The sequence below is a fragment of the Nerophis lumbriciformis genome, linkage group LG12 (assembly GCF_033978685.3).
Source record: "Nerophis lumbriciformis linkage group LG12, RoL_Nlum_v2.1, whole genome shotgun sequence".
Classification (NCBI taxonomy): Eukaryota; Metazoa; Chordata; class Actinopteri; order Syngnathiformes; family Syngnathidae; genus Nerophis; species Nerophis lumbriciformis.
The window spans coordinates 4484864-4507952 of record NC_084559.2 but is presented as its reverse complement, the minus strand read 5'-3'; the positions used below and the strand labels follow the sequence as shown (position 1 = coordinate 4507952).

At 40.5% G+C, this 23089-nt stretch overlaps 1 protein-coding gene across 2 annotated transcripts in view; it reads left to right on the top strand.

Moving 5' to 3' along the window:
* The window catches only part of LOC133623026 (hexokinase-2-like), a 115360-nt gene that overhangs the window by 9910 nt on the left and 82361 nt on the right, over nt 1-23089 (top strand). Inside the window, exon 2 of one of the 2 annotated variants that reach the window (XM_061985938.2) lies at nt 11534-11635. In XM_061985938.2, coding sequence (XP_061841922.1) covers nt 11606-11635 — 30 coding nt within the window. In that variant the 5' untranslated portion in view covers nt 11534-11605. Of the gene's footprint in view, nt 1-11533; nt 11636-18906; nt 19054-23089 lie in introns of those variants that run through there. The other variant, XM_061985937.2, reaches the window with a different exon arrangement.

Genomic DNA, 23089 nt, shown 5'->3' with positions numbered 1-23089 from the left:
CAATTGAATGCACTTCCAAGACATTTGATGTTCAAACTCATAAACTTAATTTTTGTTTATCAAATAATAATTAACTTAGAATTTCATGGCTGCAACACGTACCTAAAGTAGTAAAAAAAAAAAGTATCAGTTTGAACATCAAATATGTTGTCTTTGTAGCATATTCAATTGAATATGGGTTGAAAATGATTTGCAAATCATTGTATTCCGTTTATATTTACATCTAACCCAATTTCCCAACTCATATGCAAACGGGGTTTGTATTAAGCGTGCGTATGGACAAAAACTTGACGTACGCCCCTTTTCACGGTAAAGTAGTAGTCAGGTAGTCAAGTTGACAAGGGGAGCATGTGATGGTAGTGAAATGGGGCACAAACATTCTGTCACCTCCCTGCAAGGCCCAAGAACGATTGTACCTGTTTCTTGTCCGGGGTCTACACTTTGTTCATTTGAGGGCGTATTTTACCATTGCCACGGTTGTATCCCAGATAGGAAACTTAATTTAAAGCCAACAAGCATTTTGGGGTTTTGAGGGTGAGTCCGGCCACATTGATTTGTTGAAGGACCTATCAGAGATCAGATAGATGGTGTTCCCAAAAAGTGCTAAACACCACCACATCATCCAGATAAGCAGCACTAAACTGCTCACATCTCTGAGAACCTGATCCATTAATCGTTAAAACGTAGCAGGAGCTCCATGGAGTCCAAACGGCGTAATGGTGTAGCTATAGAAGTCGGTGAAGCTCTGAAGAGCTGTATACTGTCTTGCTTCCTTTCCCAACGATACTTGCCAAATAACCCTTACACAGGTTGATGGTGGTCATGAACACAGCTTTGTCTAGCTTTTCAAGAAGCTTGTTAAAGTGAGGCATAGGTTGAGCATCCGCAGTTTGCGGTGTTTTAGCTACTTCTAAATAACTAATGCTCACCTCCATGGCGACAAATAAATAAAGTTTCTTACAAGTATCATTATCACTACAGGAGGAGGAATAGCTAAACATGCTTCACTACACACCGTAGATCACCGGCGTCACAATGTAAACAAACGCCATTGGTGGATCTACACCTCACATCCACTGTAATGATACCAAGTACAGTAGCGTATCTAGTCGATACCATTATGATTACGTCGATATTTTTTGGCATCACATCTTCTTTCGTTTTTAAAAAAAATGTATATTATGTTTATAAACTCAGGAAATATGTCCCTGGACACATGAGGACTTTGAATATGACCAATGTATGATCCTGTAACTACTTGGTATTGGATTGATACCCAAATTTGTGGTATCATCCAAAATTATTGTAAAGCATCAAACAACAGAAGAATAAGTGATTATTATATTTTAACTAAAGTGTTGATAGAAAATGTCAAAGGAAAAAGTAAGCAGATATTAAAAGTAAATGAACAAGTAGATTAATAATTCATTTTCTACCACTTTTCTACCACAAAATGATAGAATGATAAATGACACAATATATTACTGCATACGTCATCAGCTAAATTAGGAGCCTTTGTTTGCTTACTTACTACTAAAAGACAAGTTGTCTAGTATGTTCACTATTTTATTTAAGGACAAACTTGCAATAAGAAACATATGTTTAATGTAACCTAAGATTTATTGTTAAAATAAAGCCAATAATGCAATTTTTTGTGATCCCCTTTATTTAGAAATGTCATGTCTGTGTGATCATGTTTTTGTTTTGGTCATGTTCGGTTTTGTTTTTGGACTTTTTGTGCACTTTTGTTTTGTCACAATAGCAACCATTAGTTTTCACCTGTCACGTCACGCCCCTGTTTCACGTTTTGAATGTCTATAGTATTTAAGTTCATTGTTTTCAGTTTGTCGTTCTGACGACATCCCGCATTTATGCTTCTGCACACTCTCCACACACCCTTAAGACCCTTGCTGCTCTTTTTTCATGCCGGTTCCATGCCAAGTAAGTTTTTGTTTATTAAGCCACAGTTAGTGTTTTTTGTTGTTCATAGTTTCTGCCTTTGTGCAAGTATTTGTTTTCATAGCCAAGTCATTTCTCCGCCACTGTGCGCGCTTTTCGTTTGTACTTTTTTTTGTAGTTATAGTGTTTAAATAAGTCATGTACTTACATTCTCGTCTCGCCCGAGCCAACTTTCCGTTGCATCCCGGAAAAGCAAACACCCAGGATCAAGTCATGACAAGAAAAGTATCGAAATAATTTTGGTACCGGTACCAAAATATTGGTATCGGGACAACACTAATGCTTCACTTGTAAAATAGTTTTCTCATTGAGCTTTCATGAGATAAACTGAATGCGTTGGCCACCACTGATATACCGTATTTTTCGCAGTATAAGTCGCACCGGAGTATAAGTCGCACCTGCCCAAAATGCATAATAAAAAAGGAAAAAAACATATGTAAGTCGCACTGGAGCCCGGCCAAACTATGAAAAAAACTGCGACTTATAGTCCGAAAAATACAGTACTTTAAATTTGGCAAATATTAAATTATTTGTGCTGACTGACATTACTCCTCTATTTCAAAGCACCATTTTTTATCTGCCAATTCTTACATTCGTCAAGTGCTTCCACGTTCCTCTTCTACATCACATTCATTCCATTCTCAACACATGCTTCCACGTTCCTCTTCTACATCACATTCATTCCATTCTCAACACATGCTTCCACGTTCCTCTTCTACATCACATTCATTCCATTCTCAACACATGCTTCCACGTTCCTCTTCTACATCACATTCATTCCATTCTCAACACATTCCACTCATTCTCGGGAAACTATCAACCTTTCGAGTTCCAAAAAAAATTCGCTAAATTCCAAGAATTCACACTTTTCTTTCTTTCGACTTCCGCATTGCTCAACCCATTTCAACAATCCAAGTCCTTCTACATACAATCTACATTCCATCAGCATCGCAGTTCATCTTCAACATTGGAGCATCACTGAGCAATTTCTACTGAACTTGCTTCATTTAGTCAAGCCAAGGCAAGGTTGTTTTTTTTATAGAGCACAATTCGTATGCAAGGCGATTCCAATTGCTTTACAGAAAATTACAAGAAGGCAAGAAATAGAAATGAAAATAATCATAAAAAACTTGGCACACCTAGACCGAAGGCTTCATGTACAAAGAGTTGCGGGGCTTTCCTTTATATATATATATATATATATATATATATATATATATATATATATATATATATATATATATATATATATATATATATATATATATATATACGTGTATGTATATATATATACGTGTATGTATATATATATATATATATATATATATTTATACGTGTGTATATATATATATATATATATATATATACATATACGTATATATATTTTATTATATATTTATATATATATATATATATATATATTTATTTATTTTATTATATATATATATATATATATATATATATATATATATATAAATAAAATAAATACTTGAATTTCAGTGTTCATTTATTTACACATATACACACACATAACACTCATCAACTCATTGTTGAGTTAAGGGTTGAATTGTCCATCCTTGTTCTATTCTCTGTCACTATTTTTCTAACCATGCAACCCTCTCTGATGATGCATTGATGTGTGGCACGCACAAAAGTGCTTTCATCAAATGCACTAGATGGCAGTATTGTCCTGTTTAAGAGTGTCACAACATTGCTGTTTACGGCAGACGAACTGCTTTACATATACAAAAACGTGACTGCTGTTGTTATGTGTTGTTACAGCGCTGGGAGGACGTTAATGAAACTGCCTAACAATAAACCCACATAAGAAACCAAGAACTCGCCCTCCATCATTCTACAGTTATAACGTGATTGGGCAGGTATGCTGTTTATATTGTCCATGAGGACCTGAGTCCGCCTGAATTTTGGGAGATTTTCGGGAGAAAATTTGTCCCGGGAGGTTTTCGGGAGAGGCGCTGAATTTCGGGAGTCTCCCGGAAAATCCGGGAGGGTTGGCAAGTATGACGTACGATCAAATCCAGAAAACGACATACGACAGAAGCAATTCAGACGTAAGAAAGTGTTTGCACGCATGAATCCAAACACGTTTATTACATCGCAATCAACCGGAAATGAACCGTAGACATGTTCGTGGCTTGGCGTGCTCAGACCACGTCAGAGAACATAGTACCCACTTTCTGTCAAACTGTCAAAGTGATGACGTCATATAAATTGAATACGAAAAAATAAATGGGTATTGTCCCGTACGTCCCGCCTTCTGACATCCGGCTATGATTTGACAGATCAATCTGTTCCTTCCCCGTCACATGCATTTGCTTGACCTCCAAGTCCGGGTACGTTTTTTCGCCCTCATTATCAGTGTTGGGACTAACCCGGAAAAGGGTGGAGTGCCATCTCCGGGTTGGGGAGGAGATCTTGCCCCAAGTGGAGGAGTTCAAGTACCTCGGAGTCTTGTTCACGAGTGAGGGAAGAGTGGATCGTGAGATCGACAGGCGGATCGGTGCGGCGTCTTCAGTAATGCGGACGCTGTATCGATCCGTTGTGGTGAAGAAGGAGCTGAGCCGGAAGGCAAAGCTCTCAATTTACCGGTCGATCTACGTTCCCATCCTCACCTATGGTCATGAGCTTTGGGTTATGACCGAAAGGACAAGATCACGGGTACAAGCGGCCGAAATGAGTTTCCTCCGCCGGGTGGCAGGGCTCTCCCTTAGAGATAGGGTGAGAAGCTCTGTCATCCGGGGGGAGCTCAAAGTAAAGCCGCTGCTCCTCCACATCGAGAGGAGCCAGATGAGGTGGTTCGGGCATCTGGTCAGGATGCCACCCGAGCGCCTCCCTAAGGAGGTGTTTAGGGCATGTCCGACCGGTAGGAGGCCACGAGGAAGACCCAGGACACGTTGGGAAGACTATGTCTCCCGGCTGGCCTGGGAACGCCTCGGGATCCCCCGGGAGGAGCTGGACGAAGTGGCTGGGGAGAGGGAAGTCTAGGCTTCCCTGCTTAGGCTGCTGCCCCCGCGACCCGACCTCGGATAAGCGGAAGAAGATGGATGGATGGATGGACTAACACGTTACTGTAACGCTGTTACTTTCAGCGGTAAATAGTAATCTAACGCGTTATTTTTTATATTCAGTAACTCCGTTACCGTTACTACATGAAGCGTTACTGCGTTATTTTACGTTATTTTTTATGTAGTATGGGCTAGAAACTGAGAAGATCTGAGTGTATTTTATTGCAGCGCTGCAGAAGAGGCGACAAGGAAGAGGCGTGCCGCGCACTCTCTCTGTGTGTATGTGTGTGTGTGTGTGGGAGGGGCCGTGTCTGTGTTTACTAACAAGACATGGCGAAGCCCGAAGCCGAGTTTCTTAACATGGAGATATTCTCACTACTTTTCTTTTGTCGACCACAAATAAAAGAACATTTTAGTTAAATGTAAATTGTTTCTTGGATCAAAGATCCTATCCTAGCAATTCAAATCTGCTGAAACAGCTACAAAAACAACATGCTTCGACGAAGGTAGTAAAGAGAGACACACACTTCACCTACTAAGCAACAGCGGCTGGATTTTAACGAGGCACTGCGCACTGAAGGTACACACACTCTGTCAATTCTCTTATATACTGTTGCTCTTTTATTCTAGACTTCTAGAGTGTTTGATTATCACATCACTCTAAATGTATTGACTATAAAGTTCACAAACATAAAGAGGGATAATAGTGGGCCAGGCCAACCTTCCCTTATCTCTAAACTAAAACTGGGGAAATGTGTAGTGTTCTGGGCTTCAGACATGATTTTATTTCAGAATTCCTTGAGAGAGAAAAACGCCTGGTGAGGCTTTGTGTATGTAGTGTGTGCCTTCCTTGGTTTACAGCTATGTTGTTATTATGCTGTTTGTTACTTATGTATGTTATAATGCAGGTATTTAAAATAGTTTTGTCAATTTGTTCTGGCCTGATACAAATTGGCCCTTTGAAACATATCTTTGTCTTTGTGTGTTGTATGTAGACCACATTGCTTAGCAGAGTTCAGTGATGCAAATGCATGTCAAGTTGATCAACAGATTGTATTATTCTCCAGTGCAATAACAGTACTGAAATAAAGGCTAAAAGGGCATTAAAGGGAGTCTTAAAAAAATATATAAGTAACTAAATAGTTACTTTTCACAGTAACGCATTACTTTTTGGTGTAAGTAACTGAGTTGCTTTTGAAATAAAGCAACTAGTATCTGTAACTAGTTACTGATTTTCAGTAACTAACCCAACACTGCTCATTATACACCTAACCTCCGTGTGTTTTGTCTGTCCTCCCTGAGGTGGAGAACAAATCTATTGTGGACTTTTCCTTAGTTCCGACCTCTGAAGTTTCATCTTATTGGCTATATTATATGGTGTGTGTTTCTGCTCCATCACCTTTTGTTAACCTTTTTGGACTCAAAGACTCTCTTTTTCTTGATTCGATCTTGCCTCCCGTCTCTGCATCCTGGGGTCAACACCTTGACCAAGTCTTAACAGCATGGACACCATGATAAAACATGTCATCTTGATGTTGAGGTGCTAAAATCAACCCTCCAGTTTTCTCAAGCAGACTCGGATAATCTGAAAGCTACTGTTGTCACACAAAGTGAAACACTTCAAGTTACTTCTGAGAACCTTGCTCACTTTCAAGTCTCCATCCACAACTTTGCAGCAAAACTGGGCTATATGGACAACAACTCAAGAAGAAAAAAAAGCATTTTGATTGATGGAATTCTTGATGAAAAATCTGAAGTGGGGAGTGTGACCGAGTCCAAAGTGAAAAAAGTACTTGAAAATCAACTCAAAACGTTTTGATTTTGAGAGAGAGCACATGGCCCTGGAAAATATAATCAATTTGGACAACAATGGTCTGTTGTTATTGAACTGCTTCACTATGAGGACAAACAGAAGATTTTGAAACATCTTCATCAATGATGACTTAAGTTACTATTATTTGCGGACAATACAACAGTGTTTTGTTCAGGAGAGAACACACAGAATCTAGTACAAATAATAACAGATGAAATGAACAAATTAAAAAGATGGTTTGACAAAAACAGACTCCACATGAAATGCCAAGAACTACTGCCTCAACTAAAAGAAGAGAAGAAAAAGGGTAATATTGCCTTTCTGAGGCACGATCAACTGCTTGTACAACATCCACGTTTAAGCGTTCAATATATCTATCCCTACATCCATCCATCTTCTTCCGCTTATCCGAGGTCGGGTCGCGGGGGCAGCAGCCTAAGCAGGGAAGCCCAGACTTCCCTCTCCCCAGCCACTTCGTCCAGCTCTTCCTGTGGGACCCCGAGGCGTTCCCAGGCCAGCCGGGAGACATAGTCTTCCCAACGTGTCCTGGGTCTTCCCCGCGGCCTCCTACCGGTCGGACGTGCCCTAAACACCTCCCTAGGGAGGCGTTCGGGTGGCATCCTGACCAGATGCCCGAACCACCTCATTTGGCTCCTCTCGATGTGGAGGAGCAGCGGCTTTACTTTGAGCTCCCCGCGGATGGCAGAGCTTCTCACCCTATCTCTAAGGGAGAGCCCCGCCACCCGGCAGAGGAAACTCATTTCGGCCGCTTGTACCCGTGATCTTGTCCTTTCGGTCATAACCCAAAGCTCATGACCATAGGTGAGGCTGGGAACGTAGATCGACCGGTAAATTGAGAGCTTTGCCTTCCGGCTCAGCTCCTTCTTCACCACAACGGATCGATACAGCGTCCGCATTACTGAAGACGCCGCACCGATCCGCCTGTCGATCTCACGATCCACTCTTCCCTCACTCGTGAACAAGATTCCGAGGTACTTGAACTCCTCCACTTGGGGCAAGATCTCCTCCCCAACCCGGAGATGGCACTCCACCCTTTTCCGGGCGAGAACCATGGACTATCCCTACATGTTCAAGTTAAATCATTTGAATTTTATTGTTGAATCTAAACTTTTACTATGACTCTTGAAACCAAATTGATGTTTTAGATTGTAGTCCATATGATAATGATGTATGATGAATCTGTTGATCCTGATAAAAAATAAAAAATGTCTCAGTTTAAGGTCAAATACCGTATTTTCCGGACTATAAGGCGCACTTAAAATCCTTTCATTTTCTCAAAACTCGACAATGCGCCTTATAAGCCGGTGCTCCAAATGTACGGAATCATTTTGGTTGTGCGTACCGACCTTGAATCTATTTTACGATGTTCTTCCCACACCCAAGAACTTAAACCAATGGTTTGGAGAAGATCCTTCTTGTGCACTCTGTCAAACCCCTGCAACACTCAATCACATCCTCACCGGCTGCAAAATCAGTTTGTCTCAAGGCCGCTACACCTGGAGGCACAACCAGGTCTTGAGACAACTGGCGATCACCCTGGAGGAAAGGAGAAATAACAACAAGGCCCTCCCTCCCCCAATCCCTAGTCACTCAATCACCACTCAGTTTGTAGGAGCAGGACAACTCTCACCAAAACCATCTGCAAGAGTGGAGGCAACCCTTCTGGACTCTGCCCGGGACTGGAAAATGCAGGTTGACTTGGACCACAAACTCATCTTTCCGCCTGAAATCATTACAACCAGCTTCAGGCCGGACCTGGTCTTGTGGTCAACCTCCCAGAAGATTGTGCTCATTGTTGAACTAACTGTACCAGTTGGTGAGGCATATGAGCGCAAACAACTGAGGTATGCGGACATAGCAGCCGAGGCAGAGCAGCGCGGCTGGCGTGCCCGAGTGCTTCCAGTTGAAGTCGGGTGCAGAGGCTTTGTTGCTACGTCCACAACCAAGCTCCTCAAAGGAATGGGATTAAGAGGTCAGGCCTTCCGGCGGGCTGTCAAATCGCTGTCGGATGCGGCTGAACGAAGTAGCAGATGGATATGGTTCAAGAGAAAGGACCCAAACTGGGCTGCTAAATGACATCTAGGGGCAAAGGCAGAGGGGGGCACACCTGGGACGCCAGATGTTGCCGTTGAGCCCTCCGGAGGTGTCGTGGGCCTATCAACGAAACACCAATGAAGGAGGGTGCCCACCTGAAGACCCCAGTGAAGCTTTTGCCCCCAACTCCCCACCCCCCACTCAACACTAACTGCTGATTAATCTGAGGGATTGTACTATCTAGTCCTCCGAGCTCAACTGAACAATTAATTTGGTACGTGGTGTGACCAGTCAAACATAAGAGATATGTGTAGACTGCAATATGAGGGCAATATGACTCAAGTAAACAACATCAAAATGTTATATGTTCCGTTGAAAATATATAGAACATTACACAAGGCGCTAAAAAATCTATCAAAATGTTTTAGTACGACTTTGGTAAGCTATGATGGATTTGTACTGTGCTTCAACATAGGAGTATTATTATGGTGTGTGTATAAGGTAAGGCATATTATTTGGCGTTTTGTTTTGCAATATTATGCAAAAACAACTTGTCTTACCCTCTGGTACCTGCTGATCTGTATTTGGGATCTGCATGAATCCTGAAAAATTGCGCATGTCCGCCTTTGCAGTTTGTGTCGACCCCATAGTTAATAAGCTTCTTCTTTTTCACTATCTTCTTGTTATGGGACATTCATCTTCTGCTGTTGCCATTTCTAATATAAAGTAGTGTAACGCTCTTACTTATATCTGTCAGTAAACTCGCCATGAAAAGCGCTAAAACATACTGGTGTAGTGAGTTTACATTATTCACCCAAGGAACTTTAGTTATTTGAGAGTTCCGGTCGGACGGTTTTTCACGGGACACATTTCCGGTGTTGTTGTTTCCGGCTGAGGAGATGCTGCTCCGTTATTGATTGAAGTAAAGTCTGAATGTCATTAAAACAGTTAGCTCCGTCTTTTGACACTTCTTCCACTCCCGTCCTTGCACGCTACACCGCTACAACAAAGATGACGGGGAAAGACGCTGTCGAAGGTGAGCCACGTAAATAAGACCGCCCACAAAACAGCGCGTCCTGAAACGACTGTCAGAAAGCAACTTGAAGCGGATGTGTAAAACATCATCTATGCAACATTTTGACCAAAGAACCACCATTACATGTTATGTAGACCACAAGAAAGTCTTTTACATTTAGAAAGCTAATAATAATAATAATAATAATAAAATGACCCCTTTAATGCCCCCTATAATCCGGTGCGCCTTATATATGAAAAAAAACCTGACTAGAGCTGCTCATCGGCAGTGCGCCTTATAATCCGGTGCGCCCTATGGTGCGGAAAATACGGTAATAATAAATAGACAAATTTTAGTGCATAATATTGCACACAATAACACCATAAACTGGTTCTTGCTTACGTCCCGCACACACCCACGCGTCCATTTAGAAGAGTTTCGATGAGTTTATTTCAACAATTGACTGAGACCGAACGGAAAGTCAGACGAAGCAGCATGTCGTGTGACGAGGCCTCCACAGCAGTACACACTGCAAAAACTGAAATCTAAGTAAGATGAAATATCTCAAATAAGGCTTATTTTCTGTCTGATAAGATCATTCTTCTCACTAAGCAGATTTTATGTTAAAGTGTTTACCCCGCCTTCCGCCCGATTGTAGCTGAGATAGGCTCCAGCGACCCCCCGCGACCCCAAAGGGAATAAGCGGTAGAAAATGGATGGATGGATGGATGGGTCCTAAATGATCTCAGTAAGATATTACAGCTTGTTGCTGAGATTTAAAGACCTATATTGAGTAAAACATGCTTGAAACTAGAATATCAACTGTTGCAAAGCTGTGTCATCAACACTCACAAGTATAAAACTACTTTTTTAAATTAATAATTTCTTATTTCAAGCATGAAATAAAAAATCATGACTTTGACACAATTGTGTCTCATAATTAAAACAGATGACAGCCAAATGGACTTAGCTGTTTTTATTGTCAATGAAACAATAGAAAATACGTACTCATATAGTAGTACAGTTGGCACAGTACAGTAAAATGACAGTCAATATTTAAACATTTAACATTTGACATTTCTAACAATTTTGAACAGAAATAGTTCATGCACATTCAGATAAATTCTTCAAAATTACAATAAAACAAAATTTGGCTGGGGTCCGGGCTGTGTATATGTGCACTAATTGACTGAAAGAGCACGCACTTGGCGCGATGATGTCATGTTATCCATGGAAAAATGCATTTTTAGACAATATGATTTGCCTGAGCGGCTAGGAGACCCCGAGAGTAACAAGCGGTTGCCTTTCCATTAAGAACAGAAAATTAATTTTTAGTGTAAGTTTGCTGGTTTCAAGAAATGTAATGCCGAGCGCATATCATTATGTCAAGATAATGGCACTACTTCATTTAACAATATTTTTCAACATATTGAGCAAAAAGTTCTAATTTTTTTTTCTACCAAGAAAAGTGCACTTGTTATTAGTGAGAATATACTTATTTTAAGGTATTTTTGGGTTCATTGAGGTTAGCTAATTTGACTTGTTTTGGAACGTCTTGACAAGCCAAATTTTCTTGTTCTATTGGCAGATAATTTTGCTTAGTTCAAATAAAATACCCCAAATTTTTTTTTTTTTTTCTTGTTTTTGAACACTGACTTTTTGCAGTGAAGAAAGAAGAAACTCTCGGACGAGGAAAGCAAAGAGCTAAGAAGAGCACTTGAGTTCTTCACTGCGGAGATGTCAGCTGTCAAGGAATCAATAAAGCAGGTGGGTGGATTAAGTGAAATGTGCAAAAGCCAACAGAATGAAGGAACCAGAGCAGTACACTCAGGTGAACGACATCATCATGACCGTGGTTACGCATTAGGTCGCACATGTTTGCACGGGTGGCGGCCGCTGACGGTGGAGGGGAGCCTGGGGAAGATTATTTCAACTCCACGGAGCAGCAGGTGGCCACATTCATGCAGTCCAAAAAAAAGGAACGGAATATTAACAACATCAAAGCTTGCCATTCACTCAGCAGGACAAAATAAGGACCCACACGGTCAGTAATAATCAAGGTCGTCAACAGGAAACATACAGTCGTGGTCAAAAGTTTACATACACTTGTCATGGCTGTCTTGAGTTTCCAATAGTTTCTACAACTCTTATTTTTTTGTGATAGAGTGATTGGAGCACATACTTGTTGGTCACAAAAAACATTCATGAAGTTTGGTTCTTTTATGAATTTATTATGGGTCTACTGAAAATGTGAGCAAATGTGCTGGGTCAAAAGTATACATACAGCAATGTTAATATTTGCTTACATGTCACTTGTCAAGTTTCACTGCAATAAGGCGCTTTTGGTAGCCATCCACAAGCTTCTGCTTGAATTTGACATCACATGGACAAAGATAAGACCTTCTGGAGGAAAGTTCTGTGGTCAGATGAAACAAAAATTGAGCTGTTTGGCCACAATACCCAGCAATATGTTTGGAGGAGAAAAGGCGAGCCCTGTAATCCCAGGAACACCAAACCTACCGTCAAGCATGGTGGTGGTAGTATTATGCTCTGGGCCTGTTTTGCTGCCAATGGAACTGGTGCTTTACAGAGAGTAAACGGGACAATGAAAAAGGAGGATTACCTCCAAATTCTTCAGGACAACCTAAAATCATCAGCCCGGAGGTTGGGTCTTGGGCGCAGTTGGGTGTTTCAACAGGTCAATGACCCCCAAAAACATGTCAAAGTGGTAAAGGAATGGCTAAATCAGGCTAGAATTAAGGTTTTAGAATGGCCTTCCCAAAGTCCATGTCAGAAAACCAACACATTTAGCTGCACTGCACCAATTTTGTCAAGAGGAGTGGTCAAAAATTCAAGCAGAAGCTTGTGGATGGCTACCAAAAGCGCCTTATTGCAGTGAAACTTACCAAGGGACATGTAAGCAAATATTAACATTGCTGTATGTATACTTTTGACCCAGCACATTTGCTCACATTTTCAGTAGACGAGTGACTTGCAGTCACTAGAGGCAGGTGAGGCAGGGCCTCACCTGCCATCATGGAAAGAAAAAAAATGTAAAAAGAAAAAATTAAATTGTTATATGTATCTGTGTTGGCCCTGCGATGAGGTGGCGACTTGTCCAGGGTGTACCCCGCCTTCCGCCCGATTGTGGCTGAGATAGGCTCCAGCGCCCCCGCGACCCCGAAGGGAATAAGCGGTAGAAAATGGATGGATGGATGGATGGATGTATCCAGTGATTATACTATAAAGTTATTTTCCATTTAACTTCACCAGTTTTAGATTATTTTTATTCAAAATTGCTGAATTTTCACATTTGCCGTTCAAATACTGAGAAGAGACGGTGCGGTGATCAGCAGCCAGTTGAGGCACGTCACTCAGTGCCGCAACATGGATTGCGCAATGACTCAGCTAACTGCTGGCCTGCTGTGCAGTGAGACTGTATTGCTATATGAACTATATTATACATTTCCATAGTTTAGTTAGCTGAGGTATATAATGTACAGTGTATTTTGTCAACAACTGTATGTGTGTAAAGTATTTCTTGTGCTGAGCGATCATAAAACGGCTGCAAAAGACGCACTGGCTGAGACTCGCCTCCTGCACCCCCGCCGTAGAATTGTTATATCAACTAAATCCCACACTTAAACTTTCCACGTGCAAGATTGAATCTATTTAAAAAAATTATTTCATAAGAACCCAAAAAGTGCAAAAACAATAATGTTGGTGTTGGAGGAGTTGTGAATGACTGCAGGGACACAACATTAGATACACCTGCAGACTGCAGGTGTACCTAATTCACAACTCCTCCAACATGAACATTATTGTTTTTGCACTTTTTGGCTTCTTATTAAATAACTTTTGTAACCTATTTTCATGGGCTTTCCTCTTTGTGATGTTAAGTTCCTGTTATGCGCTGTTATACAGTATATGCCTTGAGCTCTTATTTTGAAGGCGTTAAGAGCGGAAGTGATGTCACGTTGCGGAGGTTTTTGAAAGAATGTAAATAAAGTGGTCCTCGTGTAAACTGGAGCCTCCGTGTTTGTTATTTTGTAGTTTCATACAGTATAAGCGACATTTATAAACCCTCGGTTACACTTTTTTAAATAGATTCAATCTTGCATGTGGAAAGTTTAAGTGAGGGCTTTAGTTGCGGCGCATGGACTTAATTTCTAAGTAAAGGTAAGACCATAATAACGTTTTTTTTTTTTATTAAATGTGCTTTTTTGTGTGCTACAGTTTGTATGTGTAAAGTTAAAGTTAAGTTAAAGTACCAATGATGTATGACCCATCCCCTTGATCACCCCCTGGGAGGTGAGGGAAGCAGTGGGCAGCAGCGGCGCCGCGCCTGGGAATAATTTTTGGTGATTTAACCCCCAATTCCAACGCTTGATGCTGAGCGCCAAGCAGGGAAGAATGCTGGTATGAGCTTTTAAACATAACCCGTTAACTGCTGCCAATCAAATGGTGAATAAGATACTCTTTAGGGTTCATATGTTTGTAAATCTGACTGTGATGAAGTCAGTGCCTCACCAGCCATCAACCTCACCGCACGTCACTGCAGTAGACCCATAATAAATTCATAAAATAACCAAACTTCATGAATGTTTTTTTGTGACCAACAAGTATGTGCTCCAATCACTCTATCACAAAAAAATAAGAGTTGTAGAAATGATTGGAAATTCAAGACAACCATGACATTATGTTCTTTACAAGTGTATGTCAACTTTTGACCACTTCTGTAAGTCTGCATTGCTAAAACAAGGAGGGAAGCTAAATGGAGCAGATGTTTGTATAAATGAACACTTATCGAAAACCAACGCAGAAATAACCAGAAAAGCATTCATCTTAAAAAAAAAAAACCCAAGGTAAAATACAAGAAACATGGTCCACAGACTGCAAAAACAATTATCAAACTAAATGGAACATCGCAGGATGCTAAATTATTGTCATTAAAAAAAAAATGTAAGAGCTGGCAGGCATACACAAGCAGCACTCAATCACAGAGTGGATTGTGCAGCCTTTTGCAACTTAGACCATAAAAATATAGAAGTGGATAATGACAGAGATCCAGACATAAATGTCTTCTGCTATAGTAAGAACAACTGCTTGTATTATGCACATGAACAATACATCCATCCATACATCCATTTTCTACCGCTTGTCCCTTTTTTGGGGTCGCGGGGGGTGCTGGAGCCTATCTCAGCTGCATTCGGGCGGAAGGCGCAGTACACCTTGGACAAGTCGCCACCTCATCGCAGGGCCAACACAGATAGACAGACAACATTCACACTCACATTCATACACTAGAGCCAATTTAGTGTTGCCAATCAACCTATCCCCAGGTGCATGTCTTTGGCACATGAACAATACATAATAACATTAAATATACAAAACCTGTTTCCATATGAGTTGGGAAATTGTGTTAGATGTAAATATAAACGGAATACAAATCATTTTCAACCCATATTCAGTTGAATGCACGACAAAGACAACATATTTGATGTTCAAATTCATAAACTTGCAAATAATAATTAACTTAGAATTTCATGGCTGCAACACGTGCCAAAGTAGTTGGGAAAGGGCATGTTCACCACTGTGTTACATCACCTTTTCTTTTAACAACACTCAGTAAACGTTTGGGAACTGAGGAAACTAATTGTTGAAGCTTTGAAAGTGGAATTCTTTCCCATTCTTGTTTTATGTAGAGCTTCAGTCGTTCAACAGGGGTCTCCGCTGTCGTATTTTACGCTTCATAATGCGCCACACATTTTCGATGGGAGACAGGTCTGGACTGCAGGCGGGCCAGGAAAGTACCCGCACTCTTTTTTTTACGAAGCCACGCTGTTGTAACACGTGCTGAATGTGGCTTGGCATTGTCTTGCTGAAATAAGCAGGGGCATCCATGAAAAAGACGGCGCTTAGATGGCAGCTTATGTTGTTCCAAAATCTGTATGTACCTTTCAGCATTAATGGTGCCTTCACAGATGTGTAAGTTACCCATGCCTTGGGCACTAATGCACCCCCATACCATCACAGATGCTGGCTTTTCAACTTTGCGTCGATAACAGTCTGGATAGTTCGCTTCTCCTTTGGTCCGGATGACACGATGTCGAATATTTCCAAAAACAATTTGAAATGTGGACTCGTCCGACCACAGAACACTTTTCCACTTTGCATGAGTCCATCTTAGATGGGCTCAGGAACACTTCAGAAACCCACTGTCAGTAACTACAGTTGGTCGCTACATCTGTAAGTGCAAGTTAAAACTCTCCTATGCAAGGCGAAAACCGTTTATCAACAACACCCAGAAAAGCCGTCGGCTTCGCTGGGCCTGAGCTCATCTAAGATGGACTGATACAAAGTGGAAAAGTGTTCTGTGGTCTGACGAGCCCACATTTCAAATTGTTTTTGGAAACTGTGGACGTCGTGTCCTCCGGACCAAAGAGGAAAAGAACCATCCGGATTGTTATAGGCGCAAAGTTGAAAAGCCAGCATCTGTGATGGTATGGGGGTGTATTAGTGCCCAAGACATGGGTAACTTACACATCTGTGAAGGCGCCATTAATGCTGAAAGGTACATACAGGTTTTGGAGCAACATATGTTGCCATCCAAGCAACGTTACCATGGACGCCCCTGCTTATTTCAGCAAAACAATGCTAAGCCACGTGTTACATCAACGTGGCTTCATAGTAAAAGAGGGCTGGTACTAGACTGGCCTGCCTGTAGTCCAGACCAGTCTCCCATTGAAAATGTGTGGCGCATTATGAAGCCTAAAATACCACAACGGAGACCCCCGGACTGTTGAACAACTTAAGCTGTACATCAAGCAAGAATGGGAAAGAATTCCACCTGAGAAGCTTCAAAAATGTGTCTCCTCAGTTCCCAAACATTTACTGAGTGTTGTTAAAAGGAAAGGCCATGTAACACAGTGGTGAACATGCCCTTTCCCAACTACTTTGGCACGTGTTGCAGCCATGAAATTCTAAGTTAATTATTATTTGCAAAAAAAAAATAAAGTTTATGAGTTTGAACATCAAATATCTTGTCTTTGTAGTGCATTCAACTGAATATGGGTTGAAAAGGATTTGCAAATCATTGTATTCCGTTTATATTTACATCTAACACAATTTCCCAACTCATATGGAAACAGGGTTTGTATTTCTAATGTATATACTTGTTCTTATACTATCTGAACTCACTATGTTCTCTGCTCGCTGTACATATCCTACCAAGTCAGACCTACACTGTTTCAATGTTCATTTCTCTGATGATGCAATTGTTGACAGAGGTGGGTAGTAACGCGCTACATTTACTCCGTTACATCTACTTGAGTAACTTTTGGGATAAATTGTACTTCTAAGAGTAGTTTTAATGCAACTTACTTTTACTTTTACTTGAGTATATTTATAGAGAAGAAACGCTACTTTTACTCCGCTACTTTTATCTACATTCAGCTCGCTACTCGCTACTAATTTTTATCGATCTGTTAATGCACGCTTTGTTTGTTTTGGTCTGTCAGACAGACCTTCAAAGTGCCTGCTTTACTGGTGACGTTTCACTCCGTTCCACCAATAAAATGCAGTCACTGGTGACGTTTGACTCCGTTCCACCAATCAGATGCAGTCACTGGTGACGTTGGACCAATCAAACAGAGCCAGGCGGTCACATGACCTGACTTAAACAAGTTGAAAAACTTATTGGGGTGTTACCATTTAGTGGTCAATTGTACAGAATACGTACTGTACTGTGCAATCTAATAATACAAGTTTCAATCAATCAATCAAAAGTGTGAAGGAAAAAAGACACTTTTTTATTTCAAACGTACATCCCGTCACAAGCCTAAAGACTGACTGCACAGTTCCTGTCTTCACAATAAAAGTGCCGCTCCATCGCGCCTGCGCTTTCAAAATAAGAGTCTCCGAAAGCCAGCGCAAACAAGCTAGCAAGCTACGGAATTTGCCGCCAATGTATTTCTTGTAAAGTGTGTGAAATGGAAGCTGGACAAATAAGATACCAAAAACCAACCACTTTCATGTGGTATTAGACAGAAAGGAGGAACTTTTTTTCTCCTGCATTTGAAAACGTGGACGTTATCATCACTATTGTCTGATTACAATCAATGCAAGTCATCAGAATCAGGTAATACACCAACTTATATTCTTGTCAACATGAAAGAAAGGAATCTATATGTGTTAAACATGCATGTATATTCATTAAAACACCTTTAACATGTAAACAAAAACGGCAAAATAAATAAATATAAATGATATACTGTATATATCAATGTATGTGTATATATGTGTGTATGTATATATATATATATATATATATATATATATATATATATATATATATATATATATATATATATATATATATATATATATATATATGATATGTGTGTGTATGTTACTCATCAGTTACTCAGTACTTGAGTAGTTTTTTCACAACATACTTTTTACTTTTACTCAAGTAAATATTTGGGTGACTACTCATTACTTTTACTTGAGTAATAAATTTCTAAAGTAACAGTACTCTTACTTGAGTACAATTTCTGGCTACTCTACCCACCTCTGATTGTTGATGACCGAAGTGCTGATATCAACCAAACCCTCCGCATCCCACCCCCTGGATTGTAAATAATTCAACATCATGTGGTTTGTTTGTTTTAATAATCTACAAAAATACGATTAATTGCTATTGTGATATCTAGTGGACACATTTTGAACAGCAGTCTTCCTTCATTCAAAAATGTTAGCTCATTTTTAATACATAGCAAACTTCTCCCGTGGGCCGGGTGAAACCTGTTTGCGGGCCTGATCCGAACCCGCGGGCCGTACGTTTGACAACCACCCGCATCAGCGCCACGCCGCCCCGCAGCAGCAGCACAGGGCGTCGACGGAACAGCCTACGTCATCACGCTCTTACCCTCTCTGCAGCCAATCAGCGACTTGAACAGACGTGACGTCATCACCCTGCCGAAATCCCGGAAACTGGAAGTTTGTTTTTTCTTCAAACTTTTTACTTCAGACGTAAAACGAAAATAGACTGGCTTGTTCGGTAAAATAACGTTTAATCATTGCAAAAGCTTAAGAAGGAGGACCAACCGTCACCAGTAACGATGGCGGCTTCGAGTCTACTGGATAGATACTCCACCGAACTCCATAACGAGCAAGTACATAAAGTAAGTAACGCAATTGGGGTTGAATAAAAACATGTCGTGACTACTTAGTGTACTCGACTTAGTGTACTCGACACTATAGCCAGCGGGCCGCGGTGAATTAAGGTTGTTGTCCGAATTAATGTCAACATCTTTTGACACCAGTGAGGTGTTCACGGTAGAGTCATAACATTCATATTTTTCCAACCGTAAACCTGTTTTAAGTCAGTTATAGTGAGTACTTGGTTAAAGAGGGGTTTGGGGTAGCCAGTGGACTTTGTTTTGTAAGTGCAGACCTGAAGGTTTCCCAGGGGGAAAAAAGCCTCTTAAATGGAGTATTTCAACATTAATAGAGCCAGGGTGGCGAAGGCTGTCTGAGCAGAAATAGCATACCAGGAAATCAGACTTCGAGACGCCATCATATTCTCCGAAATAAAATAATGACTTGCTTGCACATAGTTGTGAAATAAAGATGGCATTCGGACCATGCACAAGAAGCACGACGTGCATTACAACTAATATGGACTTGAAACTAAAGATGAATTATCCATCCATCCATCCATTTTCCTACCTACCTATCACCAGGAAAGATGAGGTCACCTACCTAGGTTCCATTCTAGAGGCTAATCTTTCCTGTGATAAAATGGCAACCAAGGTAATCAAAAAGGTCAACCAACGATCAAGATTTCTCTATAGAATCTCCTCTCTGGTCAACAAAACCACCATGAGGATTCTAGCGGGAACTCTCGTTCAACCCTTTTTCGATTACGCATGCACCTCCAAAACCCTCAAATCTAAACTCCAAACATCCCAGAACAAGCTACTCAGATTACTTCTAGACAGAGGTGGGACCAAGTCATTGTTTTGCAAGTCACAAGTAAGTCTCAAGTCTTTGCCCTCAAGTCCGAGTCAAGTCCCGAGTCAAGACAGGCAAGCCCCGAGTCAAGTCCAAAGTCAAGACTGGAAAATCTCAAGTCAAGTCCTAAGTCCTGCATTTTGAGTTTCGAGTCCTTTCAAGTCCTTTTAACCACAGACTAATATATTAACACAGATTGTGTATGCTTTTCAAACGCTGTATTTATTTATTAAAACAAGTGCATTTTAAATTGCAGGAAAGAAAATTGTGCTGACATTGCACTTTATAATAGCACGATTAACCAGTCATTTTAAACATTAACTCATTCCTTTACAGAACAAACACATTGAAAAATAAAGTGCAAATGTACTTATTTGTACAAAAGTGTTAACATTGAAAAAACATGACATATACGTGAACATAACAAAAAAGTTGTACTTTTTATATGTCAGGGCCCTATGCTGCATTGCATTTGCAAAAGACCAAATTAGCCAAGAGTCTGTCAGTCATTTGTGCACGATGGGGGCGTAGTATGATGCCATCATGGCTGAAAACTCGCTCCACTGGAGCACTGGAGGCAGGCACTGCCAAGACTCTCATGGCCACTCGGAACAGTGAAGGAAGAGTCTTCATGTTCAATGCCCAGAACAAAAGGGGGGAGAGAGTTGTTTTGGGTTGGTGCACTACTTGTAAGTGTATCTTGTGTTTTTTATGTTGATTTAATTAAAAAAAAAAAAAAAAAAAAAAATTATTTCTTGTGCGGCCCGATACCAATCGATCCACGGACCAGTACCGGGCCGTGGCCCGGTGGTTGGGGACCACTGAGGTAAACAACCAACAGTATGTCAGAAAGCTAGCTAAAACGGTACACATATTCATAATATAGTATACATTTTAACTGACCTTTATTTTACTATTTTTGTCTTTTTTTAGGTGGCTAAAATACGCGGTGCTGCTGACCGCCGTCTAACGTTACGTGTGATATATTGACTAACGTAACCCTGCTTAAAAAAAATCACTGAACAAAAAGTATGAATAAGGTAGTGAACTGCAACAGATTCTCGTGTTTGCAATAACGTTATAACGTTAGCAGTGAGTTTACAGCCTCACTGATTTAACTACACAGCAAATAAAAGTCACGTTACTTAGCCAATAAACGTTATCTTACATTCAAAACTTACCGTTCTTTGTGCAACTTCAAATGCCGGACGAAGTTGGAAGTTGTTGCCTCTCCATCAGTCATTTTCGAACCGCATGTGTTGCATACTGCAAACCGTTTTGTGTTGACCACCTCGTAATTTTTATACCCAAACAAAATTATTTTAGGTATCATTTTTTGTTCACTGGCGTGTGGTTTGGACATGTCTTCTTCGTTGGTTGTCCTGCAATTTGATTGGATGAATGCTCTGTGATGAAAACAAAGTAGATCTAATTTGATTGGCTGTTGTACTGAGAGCACACCAGCTGACACACGCAACGCTGATAGACAAGTACACAATGAAAAATACGGAGCGCTCCCGAATAACTTTTTCATCTTTGGGTTTTGGGGAAAGTAGCAAGTCATGTCAAGTCATGTCAATTCAAAAGGCTCAAGTCCAAGTGAAGTCACAAGTCATTGATGTTAAAGTCTAAGTCGAGTTGCAAGTCTTTTTACATTTTGTCAAGTCGAGTCTAAAGTCATCAAATTCATGACTCGAGTCTGACTCGAGTCCAAGTCATGTGACTCGAGTCCACACCTCTGCTTCTAGACCTCCACCCCAGATCCCACCTCACTCCTACCCACTTCTCCAAAGTGGGCTGACTCGGGGTGGAGGACAGAGTAAAACAACTTGCACTGAGCCTAGTCTATAAAATCCGCTACACCTCCCTGATACTGAAGTACATGTCAAACTACTTCCTTAACGTAAATGACCGCCATAACCACAACACCAGGGGAGCTCCACTAACCACGTTAAACCCAGATTCCGATCCAACAAAGGTCTTAACTCATTCTCTTTCTATGCCACATCAATGTGGAATGCGCTCCCAACAGGTGTAAAAGAAAGTGCATCTCTATCCTCCTTCAAAACCACACTAAAAGTACACCTCCAGGCAACTTCAACCCTAAACTAACACCCTCCCCGGATTGTTAATAATCAAATGCAAACAATCAAATGTAGATACTTTTTCTTATGCCTTCTGATCTCTCTCTCTCTCTCTCTCTCTCTCTCTGTCTCTCTCTCTCTGTCTCTCTCTCTCTCTCTCTCTCTCTCTCTCTCTACCTACCTACTACTTGCTGTCCATATCCTACCAAGTCAGACCTACACTGTTTCAATGTTCATTTCTCTGTTCTCAATTGTTGATGACTGATGAATTGTAAATAATTCAATGTATACACCCTGATGATTATCTTGTGTGATGACTGTATTATGATGATAGTATATATCAGTGGTTCTCAAATGGGGGTACGCGTACCCCTGGGGGTACTTCAAGGTATGCCAAGGGGTACGTGAGATTTTTTAAAAATGTCTGTCAAAAAGAACTGTGAAAAGAAATGCAACAATGCAATATTCAGTGTTGACAGCTAGATTGTTTGTGGACATGTTCCATAAATATTGATGTTAAAGATTTCTTTTTTTGTGAAGAAATGTTTAGAACTAAGTTCATGAATCCAGATGGATCTCTATTACAATCCCCAAAGAGGGCACTTTAAGTTGATGATTACTTCTATGTGGAGAAATCTTTATTTATAATTGAATCACTTGTTTATTTTTCAACAAGTTTTTAGTTATTTTTATATCTTTTTTTTCCAAATAGTTCAAGAAAGACCACAACAAATGAGCATTATTTTGCACTGTTATACAATTTAATAAATCAGAAACTGATGACATAGTGCTGTATTTTACTTCTTTATCTCTTTTTTTCAACCAAAAATGCTTTGCTCTGATTAGGGGGTACTTGAATTAAAAAAAAATGTTCACAGGGAGTACATCATGGAAAAAAGGTTGAGAACCACAGGTATATATGATAGTATATATATCTGTATCATGAATCAATCAGTGGACCCCGACTTTAACAAGTTGAAAGACTTATTGGGGTGTTACCATTTAGTGGTCAGATGTACGGAATATGTACTTCACTGTGCAACCTACTAATAAAAGTCTCAATCAATCAATTTACTACCGCTTATTCCCTTCGGGGTCACGGTGGGCGCTGGAGCCTATC